The 15,019-nt window shown below is 37.7% G+C and overlaps 1 protein-coding gene across 1 annotated transcript in view; it reads left to right on the forward strand.

Moving 5' to 3' along the window:
* The first annotated feature begins 14,117 nt into the window (after positions 1-14,117).
* SLC28A3 (solute carrier family 28 member 3) overlaps positions 14,118-15,019 on the forward strand; it is a 46,322-nt gene continuing 45,420 nt past the window's right edge. The window contains exon 1 of the mRNA XM_026866347.1: positions 14,118-14,193. Within this exon, the coding sequence (XP_026722148.1) occupies positions 14,137-14,193 (57 nt within the window). The 5' untranslated portion in view covers positions 14,118-14,136. The remainder of the gene's footprint in view (positions 14,194-15,019) is intronic.

A 15,019-nucleotide genomic window follows, 5' to 3' on the forward strand; every position in this document is an offset into this window, starting at 1 on the left:
ACCCCAGAGCACAGCCCACCCAAAGGCAGGGACCAGCTCCTGGGCAGTATCACTTCCTCCCTCTGGCTCACGGGCACGAGCCACCTTTCCCCTCCTTAATTTTTGAGTGTACAAGCAGGTTTCAACTAAATCTAACTGAATGTATCTGCTTTTTGAAAATTGGTGATTTTCAGTGAAAAAGAGAAACGCTAGCTGAGGTTTTTTTCTTATTATTCTTGTGAGCCAGCTGATCCATAATAAGGATCAGGATAGGATGTCTTCTCATTATCAGTAACTATGTTTGCATTTTTCACTCTGTTACTTTAAGCAGTTAATGTACAAAGAGTGCTTTGCAGACATCAAAAAAATTTATGCTTCCTGGCCATGTTAATTGGAACACTGTAAATTACTGAATCAGCAGTATAAATCAAAGTTTTGAGGGAACCTAGTGCAAACAACAATCGTGAGAAAATCAGGAGCAGGAAAGTTTCCTGGGTAAACAGTCTTTAGAGTCACTTGAAGGGAACTACTTCTGGACAGAAACTGTGCTACTTCTTGAAGGTCAAGAAGCACTGCAGCAGGAAAGTGGAAATTGAGAGGCAAAGAAAGAGATTAAAGAAAGGGGGAAATTAAAAGATTAGGAAAACCGAAATAATTTGGAAGGAAAATACAATAAATAAAGCTGTAGATAAAAGCAGAAGCATGCCTGTATCGGATAGTCAAGGTAAAAATACAGGAGAAGTGAGTTAGAATAAATAGTTTCATTATTGTATAAGGCTTAAAGGTGAAGACTAAGGGCCTGAATATGATGTAGGAAGATAGCCAAATAGTCAGTGTGGTATTCCTAAAATGTGATCCAAGACACTGAACAAGAAGATAATTTCATAGGCAGGAGCGGGTTAGATTATTCTTTGTGTGTTTAAAATATTAGTATGACTGACCATAGTTGAGTTTAGGGATCCTTATACAGACAGAGAGAAAATCCTTAGGAAGACTAGACATATAAACAAGCTAAGGAGTGGTATCATCTAAGTGCTGGAAAAAAGAAGATTACAGTTAACTGAAGTAGGAGACATCAGGGTAAAACAGAAGGCAGAGTTTCATTGCCAACAGAGGAGGAGGCAAGCAGGGAGTTGGCTGCTGCCATGCCTCAGCAGAGGATCTAGGACCAGGGATGATCTCTTTACCTGAGTGCCCTGCTAGGCAGCAAAGGGAAGCCAAAATCTTTCACATCAAGCTTTGGCTCTTGGCAGGAAAACTGATCCAAATGTATCCTAAGCAATGCATTCACCTGTATGCATGGACCAGATATTTTTGTTCTGTTGTTTGGTCAGGGAATAAGGGCAGATGTATGAATAATCACATACAAGTAATAGGAAGAAAAATCCTTATATTCACTTTTCAGACCTCAAAGAACAGTACTTACTAACAGTGTCACTTTAGGATAAACAGAGGCTTCCTCCTCTCTGGTGTGTGGCCTATATCTGGAGAACACCACACATATACTGAATTTCTACTACCAATAAATGTTACTCCTCTGCTTATAATGAGATAATTTATTGGCACTTGTTCCCCCTCCCAAGAAAGAAAGGGGGCAGGGAGTGCACCTGACCTTTCATAGTTCTCCACATCAATCACTGCTAGGACTGTAATAAAATTCCCACACATTGTGGTTTGGTGCTGCCTAACAATTAATCTCATGTACAGCTGGTGCAGGGCAGCTCTGCAAGGTAATTTGCTTCCAGTGGAGTTTTTAAATATGCTTTAAGGCACATAAATGTAAAACTTTGTCAAATGAATAATCCATCACAAATAATTAGAGCTGCTCCGAGAGGTTGATAGTCTGTCACCAAAACAGGATAAAAGAACTTATCAACACCAATTTGATTTGATAAGCAGACACTCCTTTAATAACAGCCAGGTGCACAGGGGAGTCATCTCACTAACAACACACACCTAACTCGTGTAGCATGATGATTATATTGGATACAGTAATACATATTAATCAGTTCTCATACATAAACATACCAATTCCTGTAACTCATTTTCATATTCCCACCTCTTTCTGGTCATGTGCAGAGTCCTGAAATGAGTTGGGGGGGCTGCTTTTGTGACCACCACAGACTACTGGACTCAAAAGAAAGACCTTCCAATGTCCTTGACTCAAGGACTTTGGCTCACATTGCAGTTTTCACATGCTTCAAAGCCCTTTCACAATACAGCTTTTAAAACACCTGGTCTCCAGGACTGTAAAGCATTCTTACCAAATACTCTAACAAAGGTATCTCATCCAGCAGCATAACTAGTTGTATGATTACTTTAAACTAAATACAACATCTCTATAACTACTTAAAACATTACACCACTATCTTCTATAAAAAACCCCAATATTTTTGTGATATTTAATTTAATTGATTAGTCCTAATTATTCCTTATCAAAATCACCAAAAATCATCAACTCAATAGCAAATCAGTAACAATCAGTAACATGTCAGAAACAGATGTGTCATGCATTTAACTTACTGGTTATGCAGGGCCTGAATTATCAGCTCTTCTGATAGGGGCTCTGACTTAGATGGCAGTTAGCAGCTTCAGAGGGTGTCAGTGGGCAATTTGTTCATGCAAGAAAAGGATAGCAAGAATGGAAGAGGAATTAGCAAGGACTTTTACAGTGGTATAAGGAGATGTGTCATTCTGTTTACTTAGGGTTTTGGTTTTTCATGTGGCATTCACTCTACAACTGGCATTTACTAGTTTTCTGGCATGCAGGATATTTTATCATTATGTTCTGCACCTAGTTCCATAATTAACTAGAACATCTTGCTTAGCTACATGGTTACAATTCCTTCCCATTTTAAAATTAATTTTAGTCCAATGGTAAATAATTCCATTTTCACCCCACTGCTTCTTTTAAGCAACATGTTACTCCTCATACATACTCAATATGTGTTTCCCACCCCACTATGATATGTTTGTGTATGCAGTTCAGGTTTGGAAATGGAGCCTGGAAGGATTTGCATTTGACTTTCTTTAGGTACCCTCTTTCCTCTCCTGACGCTTCAAAAGGTCTGATTTATTCACCAGTAACACTCAAGGATCCCATAGACCTATACAGGCCAAAACATATGGAGTTTAAAGACATGCAAAGAAATTGCAACCTGTAATGAGATATGCCAAAATTAAAAGGAATTCCATGAGTATGGAGGATCAGAAGACTAAAGTGAACAGAAGACTTCTTTATCTAGAAGTTTTGTGCAATATTTATTGGCAAATTACAAGACAGTTTTCAGTGTAAATTAGATCAACATAGGGTAGCTAATTCTGTGATAACGTGTGTCATAAACCCTTGGATCTAGGTGCCATAAATCAGCTAGGGGGAGCTCTGTTGTTGAAAAAGCTGGGAGAAAAATTCTACTTGTAATATGGTGAAATGCGATAGATGGTTTTGTCTGTCAGAAATATAAGGAAAACTTGTCTTCAGGCTATATTTTGTCAGTTTTATGATTACATTGCTTTGTCTAGCAGTATATTTAAGAAATCCAAACCATCACTAGATGTCCTGGGTTTGGCTGGAATATGGCTTATTTTTTCTTCTTAGTAGATAGAATTGAGCTGTGTTTTGGATTCAGTATGGGATTTGTTCTGAGAAGAATGTTGCTAATACACTGATGTTTCTAAGAAATCAAGGACTTTTCAGCTTCCCATGTCCTGCTAGTCTGCAGGTGCACAAGAAGCTGGAGGGAGAGCACGGCCAGAGCAACAGACCCAAACTGGCCAATCAAATATTCCATTCCATTCCAGTGTCATGCTCAGTATATAGATGAAGATTGATCAAGAATCTGGCTCCCACTTCTGGGATTGCAGTTTCAGGACTCTCTCTTCTCTAGGATTGCTAGCCAGGAACAGGCTGGACATTGGTTGGCAGTTGGTGAGCAATTGCACTGTGCATTACTTGTTTGTATTTTCTATTATTTCTATTATTATTATCATCATTATTATTTGAAGTTTATTTTAATTATTAACTGTTTTTATCTCAACTTGGAAACCTTTACTCCTCCAATTCCCTTCCTCATTCCCTGGGGTGGGGGAGGTTGTGCAAGCGGCTGTGTGGTGTTTGGCTGCCATCTGGGTTTAAACTAAGACACTAGGTCAGCAAATATTTAGCTGAAAGGATACTAATGAACCATCAGTACCTGCACCCTGCAGTACAGAAACATTATAATAAACATGCAAGACAGGAGCTTTGGATTATTTTGGAGTAAAACAAGATCTGCAAATACAAACTTCCCACTAACAGATTAGTTGTGTGAACGTGGGATCTGTTGGTCAAAGGAGGAAACCTGTGGGAGATTATGGTACCAGTTCTCCAAATCCACTTACATCCTGTTAAATCCTTTGCGTTGACAGACAAGCTATAGCTTTGCATCTCTTGGACCTTGAAGAAGTATATTCTGAATTCCTTAGTGGGGAGGCAGGGTTGCAACTCCTTATACTAAACTGTGCTTGGAACACATATTTTTTAATCTTAGGTGTAATTCCAGGCTTAGTGTCTTGCAAGATGGATTTAACTGTTTCCCAAAGAAAAGTTAGTTTAGGGGATGGATGAAGGGCTCCTGCTGTGATGACAGCGCAAACATCTCCAAGCTCCAACATAGGGTTCATTTCAGCTTGAAAAACTGGTCTGGGCAGCACTGCTGTGATGGTGAGGCAACCCAGAGCTGCCCCAAACTGTGCTCTAGGCCAAGTCCTCCCTGAAACACTATCAGGATGGTAACACAGCTTTATTAACAGGAGTATGTTAACAGTGGTGTCTATAAACTGTTGACCTATTCATCTCCTCATTTGTGGCAAAGGTCTGAACTTCTAAATATCCATTAAAAATTCAAAAGAGCATTTTAAATGGTGCCTCTTCCTCCCTAGACAGCAGCAGTTTAAAAAAATGCCCTGGAGTTCAAACTGAGTGCACATGTTGCCCTTGTCTGGTATAGTATTTCACAACCCAAGGAGTTATTTTGTCTTCTAAAGCATATTTTACTTCAACTTCTGCATCTGGTCAATAAATGCAAAATACACAAATACAGAAAATAACAAAGGGTGCTTAATCACATTTAAGTATTAAGTTTGAAAAAAAACGACTTCCCAATATTCAAAGGGGGTGGGGGGGGGGGGTATCTTTCTTTTAAAAGGTTTTGATCTTATTTCTTTTAAGTTGCATTCAGCACTCAAGAGATGACCTTTAATAGAATCACACTGGGTGATCCCATTGCATCAAGCAGAGAGATGCTATATCATCTCTAGTATACCTAGGGAACCAGCATGGGGGAGAGATTTAGCCCAGTCACTTCAAGTTAATAGGTTATATTCAACCTCATTTGTCTTCAAGACTTTATCTTCCATACTGTGCTCGTTTCTTAAGTTTAATTCTTAATGTGGACCTATGGAATATTTATTCAAAACCACAGTATGCGCTTGCCCTGCTTCAAAGTCATTCATTCCACCAAAGATGAGATATGTAATTAAAGTAGGATTGTTTAAGGAAGGTGTATAAGTAGCATATTTTCCATCCCCTCAGAGGAAGTACCAGTCTCTAAAAAAATCAGCCAAGAAAAAAAAAAAAACAAAAAAAACAAAACAAAACAAAAAAAAACCAAAAAAACCCAAAACAAAAGCAAAACAAACAAACAAACAAAAAAAACCAAGACAAAACTGATGGGTAAGGAATTTTGCCCAAAAAGAGCTTATATTAGTATAGCCCTTTAACTTGATTAAATCCAAATTCTTTCTCTACTTCCTCTTAAAGCACACAGTTCAAAAAGATTTCATCCTTGGATGGATTTTGTGATCTCTCCTAGCTGAAAAGCACTTCTAGTACTAGTCTACTAGATGAAAGGTACTTAGGGTAGCATGCACATCAATCCTCTCTCCTGTCACATTTCTTGTGTTAGTAAGGAGACTCTGAGGCTGAAGGAATAGAAGCTGGGTGTCCTGGTCAGAGTCATAAACTAGAGCACAATCCTTAGCTATGTTATTTGAAAATAGAAGCCTGCTGAATTGACAGTAAGTAAAAATAGGTGGACCAGTAGATGGATAAAAATGGAAAGATAGGACCTTTTGTTTGCAGTTAAGACAGTCTTACAGACACATTAAGGTTAGCTCTCTCACAAGCGTTGCTGGTTTTCAAATCTGGGTAACTTGGACTGCAGGTAAATTTACAGTTCTGTGTAAAAATGTTTAACCTCTCACTGTGATGGTGCCAGCCCAGGGACAACAGTAAGCAGAGCTCTGTAAGTAGCATAAGCTACACTGGTTGTGATTTTTACAGAAGAAAAGTTTTATTGCCTGTGTAATGAGTGTCTCCACAGGGAACCACACTAACCCCTGTATATTCACACTGTTTCTAAATTACCTTGGATCTCAATAATATCAATGAGTGATTTACTATTAAATGTAAGGAGTGTAAGCACAGAGCTTTTTGTGATGTCGTCTTCCTTCCCCAGTAAGTGAGGATTCCCACTGCCTGATTTAAGCTCCTGCTTATCAACATCCTGCAGCTCCAAGCTGCAGAAACACTGTTGAGTGCATCAGGGAAGAAATAATCACAGAAGAGTAAGTGTTGTATTATATGTATAGGTTTTTCTTGAGGACAGACATCCAAATACTTTCAGGATTTTTGGTGAGGTTCTTCAGATTTCTGATCCATGAGTGCCATTTTTTTTCATCCTTTTGAAATACTTTCTCATAAGAAAAGCATTTATTTGTGCTGCTAGAGTTTAAAGATCAGTACCGTACCTTGAGCTTATATTGCATTGGCGATTGAGAGCAACACACCTCTATTTACTTATGTAAAAAACACTTCAGGAAGTAGGCAAGTATCATTGTTTTGGTAGTAACAGGAACAAAGAATCATATAATAAACACCAAAATATGCAAAACTTGTCAGATTCTGACCTAACTTTTAAACAAGTAGAAATAATTGACACTGTTTTATAGCAGAAGATTTTGTTGTACGAGAAAGACTCCCTGAGCTGTACAGACATTCACAGATGGAGTGCTAGTTACAAAAACAATTTATTGTGATCTTTTACATAGATAGGTAATGGTTATACACGAAACTGAATCCACTAGGCAGATGATGCAGGACTCCTTATTGCAATTGTTGGAATGGCATCTTCACTGGATCAGATAAGACTCCTCAAAGTGCTACTTGCCTACTGGGATTACATGGGTCTTGCTCAGTTAAGTGCATAATCAATGGCTATAGGGTATTTTTAAGTACTTACAAAACATACTCTAACTATCTTGGCTGTGCTTCAAGGGCTATACTACCTTACCATTCCTACATATTTAGGAACAGTTTCTACTGACTATTCAAATTCTCTTATCTATGCACGTTTTGATCAACTCCTTTCTTTGCAGTAGGAACTGCCTGGGGGAGCCCCCAGAATTAGTTTCTCCACCCAGAGTGTTAACTGACACATATCAACACGCTCATAGTGCCTATCCACTGGTTTCAGCCCAGCAAGGGCTGCCAGGGGAAGCCCTGGCGCTGCTGGGAATCCAGCATATGGAGAGATCCAGTACCATTAGACAACTGCCCTGTGACAAAGCAAGCTAGAAATTCTGTCAAGTAATCTGTCACAAATAACTCCGCTCTCTCATCTGTACAGGGACAAACTGGGGCTAAACATTCCAGGCATGCGCACATACACATGCCTTTGTATACACAGCCCTCGCACATGGCCGCCACACAACTGTAACTATAGGAAGAACTTGAATTTCTTCCTTATATCACAATTATAATTTCCATGGGGTTTCCCACACCTGCCTTCACAGAAAGTATAACATGCATGCCTTACCTTTAATTCACTTTTTACCTCGGAGGTCTGATTTTCACAACAGCAGTGACTGGCTAGCTGGTTGACTCTCTGTAGCATTTCATCCCACTGAACAGAAAGGAAAAATTATTACAAAGCAAAAATCAACTAACGTCTGCACTCATGCTCAAAGCTAAACTGCATCCAGCATGAAGTATATTGACACAACTGTCCCACCAAAATCAGTTGTCTTTACACTGCTTACAGGTTTATGTGTCTAAGCAATAAGTAGAAGTGGTGGTGTAAAGATTTCCAGCATACATATATGTATAATTTAGCAAGCAGAACTAACAAAAACAAAACCAACAAAAAACAACCAACCAAAAAAAAAACCAAACAAAACAAACAAACAAACAAAAAAACCTGCCCAAAGGAAACATTACCATGTTCATTTGGTGCTCATTTCAGCTCATCTTTGCATGTGACATTTACAGATTGATGCCAGCTACATTTCGATGGATAAACGTTTAGAAGAAACAGTCCAAGTGACAGCCAATTTTTTTCTCAGATTAGAGAATTATATCCAAATACCATCTATTGATGAAAATATTTCAGATTATAAAACACTTTTAGATTAATAAAACACTAAAAGACAGCTTTGTAAGCCTAATTGCATTTGAGCTATGTTCACACAGAGGTTCTCATCTGCAGATGGCCAAACCCTTTCTGAAACATAGTCACTGAACCTAGATAAGCCTTCTACCCTAATTAAGTAATTTCCCTGTTATTATTCTTCGAAATAATCCTTCCTATTACCTTTAAGTTTATACCCTTCTTCTTTTAGTTGGGTTTTGTTTGATTGATTGTTTTCTTTCTGTATTCACATGGATGTGCTACTGAAGCATCTATGTAGCGTTACTTTCTTTTGCTTAGCCTGCGTCACATGATTAAGATGTCACAGAAAATCTTTTTTTCTCTGTTTCTCTGAAATCTTGCTCCCTTTGGGGTGGTTTCTTTGAACTCTCCTGAAGTTGCTGCTAATGTCTGAGAATCAACAGCTGTAGGATTGTTGCTGTTTAGTCTCACACGGGTATTTATCACAATGTAAAACACAACAGCCATCAAAAGCCCTTGACTTTCCTCTAAGAAGTCTTTCCTCCCTAATTCATTGCATATGTTAAACATGAAGTACTTTCACATAATGTTTCCCTCCTGTCAAGGGGCAACTTCGGGACAATTGGAAAGCATGAAAAAGTTTCATTTCTACTGCCACAGAAAACCGAGGAAGTGAATAATTTTCTCTGCAGTTGGTCTGCTCAAATATTCACACAGATTTCAGAAGTATCTCAGAAGAAGAGCTTGAGAGCCAGAGTAGGAGCTGGAGAGTTACTGGGCAAGAGTCTGTGACTAGTGTGGACCAAATACTGAACTCACAGCAGAACCTGGGAGAGAAGGCGGCAGCACCTGGCCACTCAGCCACTTCGTAACTGTGGGAGTAGTGTATTTTCATGAAGCCCACCCGACAAAAAGTTCAAATTATTCTGAACATGTTGATGGTTTTCCCCCACCATTTATCTATGTAGCAAACAAGATCTCCAGCACACTTTATGAAAGAATTCAAAGTATTCCAGACAGGCTAGATGTCATGTCTCAAATGTTAGATGCTCTGGACTGTCCAGCCTTTATCCTCCATCACCACCACTCCCATAAGCTTACTTAATTTTCAAAAAAGTTTAATAATTTATTTTCTTTCTTAACAAAAGACTTCAGATAAAGGAACAGAACAGTTCAATCAATATCAATGCTTTATGAGGTATACAAAATATGTATGTGTACAAAAATGGCAGCAAAAACATATAACATTTCTTTAATAGCATTTACTATAACTTTGTACAGATAGAAAAGATTTTTTTTTTTAATTGAGATTATGGGGTTTGTGTCCACATTTCATAAAACTTGACACTGTTCTGTGTTTTTCAAAACTGTTTTTATCCTGGTAAGAACTTTCCACTTTCTGCTTTTCCCCCAAGAATGCAGGAATATGAATATTTTTTTTTTAATGTTCCCCTTTGGTAAAAATGAGTCCCAAAATCAGATTTTTCAAGAAAAGTGTGTGATGAGAGACAATTTTAGACATTTAAAATTGTGTTTCTTTCCCTGAAGACAGTAATTTCTTCCTTTCATCCTTTATTCTCATGATACTATGGAGTTGTAGAGTTTATCTTTTATATTGGTAACCTAATGAAAATGTTTCTAAAAATTGAATAACCCATAGTGCAAACACCTGCCATTTGGAAATTATAGATATTAACAAAGAATGTCAGTAGGGGGATAAGCATGGCTGGTTAAATAAATGTTAGGATATATTGCAAAAAGCAAAGCAACTAATCTGCTACTTGCCAACCATTTGGAATTATAACCATTTTTCTTTCACTTACCTTTCCTTTCAGGAACAATATCTAAGTAGTAACATGGACTAATCATAAAAATATTAGTGCATTTACAGTTTCACTCTGACTCTTCCCACAACAATTCTTTTGGGGGTTTTTTTTGGGGGGGGGTTGTTTTTTTTTTTTCTGGCTTTCACCATGGACATCTCAGCAGCTCTGGCAAAAATTCGCATAGAAAAACATGGTCAGTTATTGCCAGGGTAACACCATCTCTAGGAAATCTACCTGCATTTTGTCACTTAGTCAGGATTGAAGTTATTCTGCCCACTTTTTGTTTGAAGTCTCAGTTTACCCAGGACACATAAGAGATTGTTCAAGATTTTATAATCTCAAAGATTTTGAAATTTTTTACCCAATTATTCTATAAACCACAGCTGAGTAAAATTAGCAAAACTATAAATACAGAATATGGTCAATTAAGTATATATAAAAAAAATCTTTGAACAACTGTACAAGTTCTAACTATGAAGTTGCTTTGCATGGTTCAGTAATTAAAAAAAATAGAATGACCTTACTCTTTTTAAATACCTCTCGTTTCTTTATACTCCTGTACCTATCAAATTATTAAGAATCATATTGCTATGTATCTGCCTTCTGTGTATATAGTAAGAAATACTGTTGATTAATATTTTTATAGTACCCGAAAATCCCCTCTGGCCTAGCCAGCCTGCATGGCAATTTCAGAACAGATTCAGCACTGCTGTGTTGTTACTTGAAGCACAAAAATGCTCTGAATGCTATTCCCTGTGACTATGATTTCATGGCAAAGTTACTTAGCACTGGTGTGGGAAGGCTTTTTTTTGCTAACCAAAAGTTTTATTTATTTGCCATGGTATTCTTTTTTTTACTACTCAGACCTCTCTATATTCTATGGGAAATACTGATCTCCACTGACAGCACAAAACTACCACTGATTGTGAGATACTCATTTATAACAACCCATATTACTTTATGCTACAGATAGGAACATTTTTCTGTATCACAAAGCATAAAGCTCAGCTGAAAGCCTCTCCTGCTACCAAGACCTCTGATTACCCTTATCTTAGAATTCAAGGAAAATCCTCTGAGGGTGATGTTCAAGCATTCTGCTTCCTTAATAAATTCCTGTGGAATGACTTAGAATACCTCTGAGGAATGGATCCAAGAAAATAATTATTATATACAAAACTTTAAAAAAATTTTAATTTCTCAAGTTTATTCATTTTCTAGGTTTCAGTCGTATGTGTGATAAAATAACATTATGCCATTCAATTCATTATGCCAGCTACTTGCACAGTTCTAACGATACAAAATATATTGAAATGAATTTTTCCTTAGTCCATATCAAAAAAGTAGTTTTGCACACTTAGTGTGCTATTGAGGTCCTTTTCTGGATTGCTGTTTTAATACAATAAAATACTTTCCTAGTTTCTCAGGCTTGCTAATCAAAACAGCAACATTCTTTCAATAAATTAATAAACTTCTATCATTAAAAAAGGAAGTGAGAAGCACACAGGAAAAGATATGTCTTCAAATTAAAATTAACTTCCTCCATGTATTATTCACACTGGGAAAAATATAAATCTCATTTCTGTTTGAAACTCCGTGAAAAAATGTCTTTTTGATTGTTCTTCCTACAACTCAGAAAGGATCCAGAGTTCATGTAGAAATACTAAGATAGAACATACAGTCTCTTAGTGTTATCCTTAGGAAGCAGCTCTTCAGTTATGATCATTTTTTCTCTCTGTTATTAGTCAGTAGAATTTTGGCAACATGTATTTTCTTGAGCCTAGCACTGTTAGTCTAATGTTGTAAAAATTCAGAGTGCAAGTCTTTAATGCCTTTTTGTAGCTGGAGGAAACACTTACATGGAAGACAAATGTTCACACTTGTTATCAATTGAAATGGCAGGACATGATATCCTTCAGACACATAACATTTCTTAAACATCCATGACTTCATGTAAGTATATAGATTAATCAGAAACTGAAAGGAGTTTGCTGTAAATCAAACCTTAAGTAGACTGCTGGCTGAACTTGACAAAAAATATCAGTGAGTTCCCACCTTTTGTTTAAATACCTGGTCCTTTGTCCACAGGGAAATGGCATATTTAATGTTTTCTATAGTGGGTTCAGGATTTGTCTTGGATGTGTGGTATTCTTGCTTTCAGTATCCTGCTAGTTTACTAACATGAAATGTAATTTGTTAGAGGAAACTTTGCACTGAAATAATCAGTCAATGTTATTCTGACATTTCTGAGTGAGAAAACCAGTTTTTAAAATGATGTAATGAGTTGCCAGAAGAGGAACAATAGCAGAAAATACTGGTGTCTTGGCATAGTTACCAGGGTAGAACTTTCTTCCAACCACGCAAGTGCAGCCTACAGATTTTAGGACTGCAGGAGCTGCATTTGAAAATTATTTCCCACTTTGTTTCCTTTATCCTCTTCTCTCCGATAGTAGAAGCATATCCAAAACTGGCAGAAGAAGAGAAGGAAGAAAGGAAGAGAGAAACAGCTGAGGTATGCAGTAATTAGCAGGCAATTATATCAAGATTGTTAAAGATATTTGCAGCTATTTTTGCTGTTGTGCAGAGAGAAGCAATTAGTCACAGAAATTGCTCTACTCCAGGGGCAAATACAAATAGCAATAAACATGCTGATTTCAAAACCTGGGGCATCAAAAAAGATTCTGAACGCTGAAAACCAGAATATATCATTAAAAGTCATGTGCTCCTTACTGAAAAGAAAAACAACTAGTCCTCCTTTTCAAGCAATAGTTACAGGATTCAGAGAACATATATTGCAACTGCATAATTTATAATTAAAACATAGTTGGAAGATTCCTCAGAAAGATACATCATCCTATTTTTCAAGTAACTGTTCTTTATTTCCAAGAATATATTCAGTCATGCTAGTCCATTCTATCTTTATTCCTAAAACAGGACATATTTTTTTTTTCTTTCACAGGATGAGGCAAAACTCATGACATTTTCAATCCCTGTGTAGAAAAATTACAAATTTAGTCACTTAATGAGTACATAAATAAATGTTGCCGTATTTCAAAGAAACGGAACCACCCTCCTTTTTGTTGTGCTTAAAGATGAAAATTATATTTGTTCAAATCCTGCCTGACAGTTAGTGTCTGTAATAATGCTACTATTTTCAGTGAATTTACACAGAACAAGCTGTACATACAAAGTCCATAAGCAACTAAAAACATGGGTAGGAAACCCAACTGATAGTTCTAAGAATATAATTTTACCATACACAAATAGCAAGTCTAAAAACTCTCAGTTAGAAAACTCTTCAGTTAAAGGTCAGTAATCTGAGGACAGGTAAGTAATGACCCCATGCCTTAAGATTTGGCATGCCAGCTGAAAATGCATATCTGATATTTGTTGGAGGTTTGGGGTTTGTTCCTTTCCCTTCTTTTCTCTTGCTAGATGAAGTCCTTAAGCACTGTGAAAATAGAGCCATGATAACATCGCAGGAGTGACTTGAGAACAGCTGTGAAAAAAAAACCAAAAAATTGTGTTGGCCTCTCAAAGATCTGGGTGGGGAAGATTTTTTCCCCCAAGCAAGTGAAGAAAGCCAGAAGTCATGTAAATACACACATTTGCCCTTGGGATCACCCAGAGTCTGTCTGCCTCTTGGGGGCAGCAGGAATCCTCCCTTCTTGTCTCAAGAAACCTTGAATGTAGTTTCGCATGCTGGCCAAAAGGGGCTGTGCCAGGGGAGTGAGAGGGTGGAGCCATAACTGAGCAAGAACAACCTGAGAGCGCCCCCAGCTAAGCAGACTTCAAGTAATACTCACAGATTCCGTGGATGGATTAACTAGGTGCTGAGTGCTGTTGCCCTGTGATGCAAGTAGCTTTCAACATTCACCCAAAACTCTTCTGCCCGTGCTAGGCGCATGGAGCTGACAGAGACCACCCGTGATCACTCAGGAGTGCACAATCTGGCCTTCCAGGTAAGTGTGGTTTTCTGTGCTTTGTGGGGAAAAGGAAGGAGTTAAAAACGATGAACAATGTCTACTCAGAATCCTTTAGGTTGCAAAAGACCTTTAAAAGCATTGTGTCCAACCATAAATATTTCAGTCCCCGAACAAAGAAAAGGCAATTTCTGCTCCCTACCTGCAGATATTTTACAACACACCACATGCTTTGGTATATCACATACTGATGTCCTGCCAAAGTAGAAGGCTCTCCTATAAAAAGCTGGAGCACAACTGACACATTCAGGAGTAGATTCCACTTGCCGCCTTCATCTGCTGCCTGGTGTACCAGCATCTTTGAAAAGTGTCCTAAATCAGCAATATTTCATAGGCTGATGGATCTCACACCTTTCCCATCTGTTGTATCAATTGATGCCTTTTCCTGAGAATTGGTAATTCACAGTTAGGTTGTTGAGGAGGTCATAATTATGCATCAGACATGTATCTCATCAAAGCAATGTATATTAATAATATGAGAAAAATAATCATGTAATCACATTGGGACAAATCTTTTTTCTTCCACATGTAAACTAAGTGCAATTGTCTTGTTCTGCTCCCAAGAACAAGAGAAGGTAAGGAGCCAGCCCAGAATGTTCCAGAAATTATCTACATGAAGTAATGCTAACAGCAATTAAAAAAATAAATAAATAAATAAATGCAGATTTCAAAAGCAGAAGCACCAACAACCTCAGATAGTTATTGGGTTTTAGTGCCCAGCATCCCTGCACTTTCATATGAATTAGAGCAGGGACAAACAGAAATTTGCGAACTCAGAGCCAGGCTGGTTCACTCTGCTTGTTAC

This window comes from Athene cunicularia (assembly GCF_003259725.1).
Source record: "Athene cunicularia isolate RWA chromosome Z unlocalized genomic scaffold, athCun1 chrZ_part2, whole genome shotgun sequence".
In the NCBI taxonomy this organism is placed as follows: Eukaryota; Metazoa; Chordata; class Aves; order Strigiformes; family Strigidae; genus Athene; species Athene cunicularia.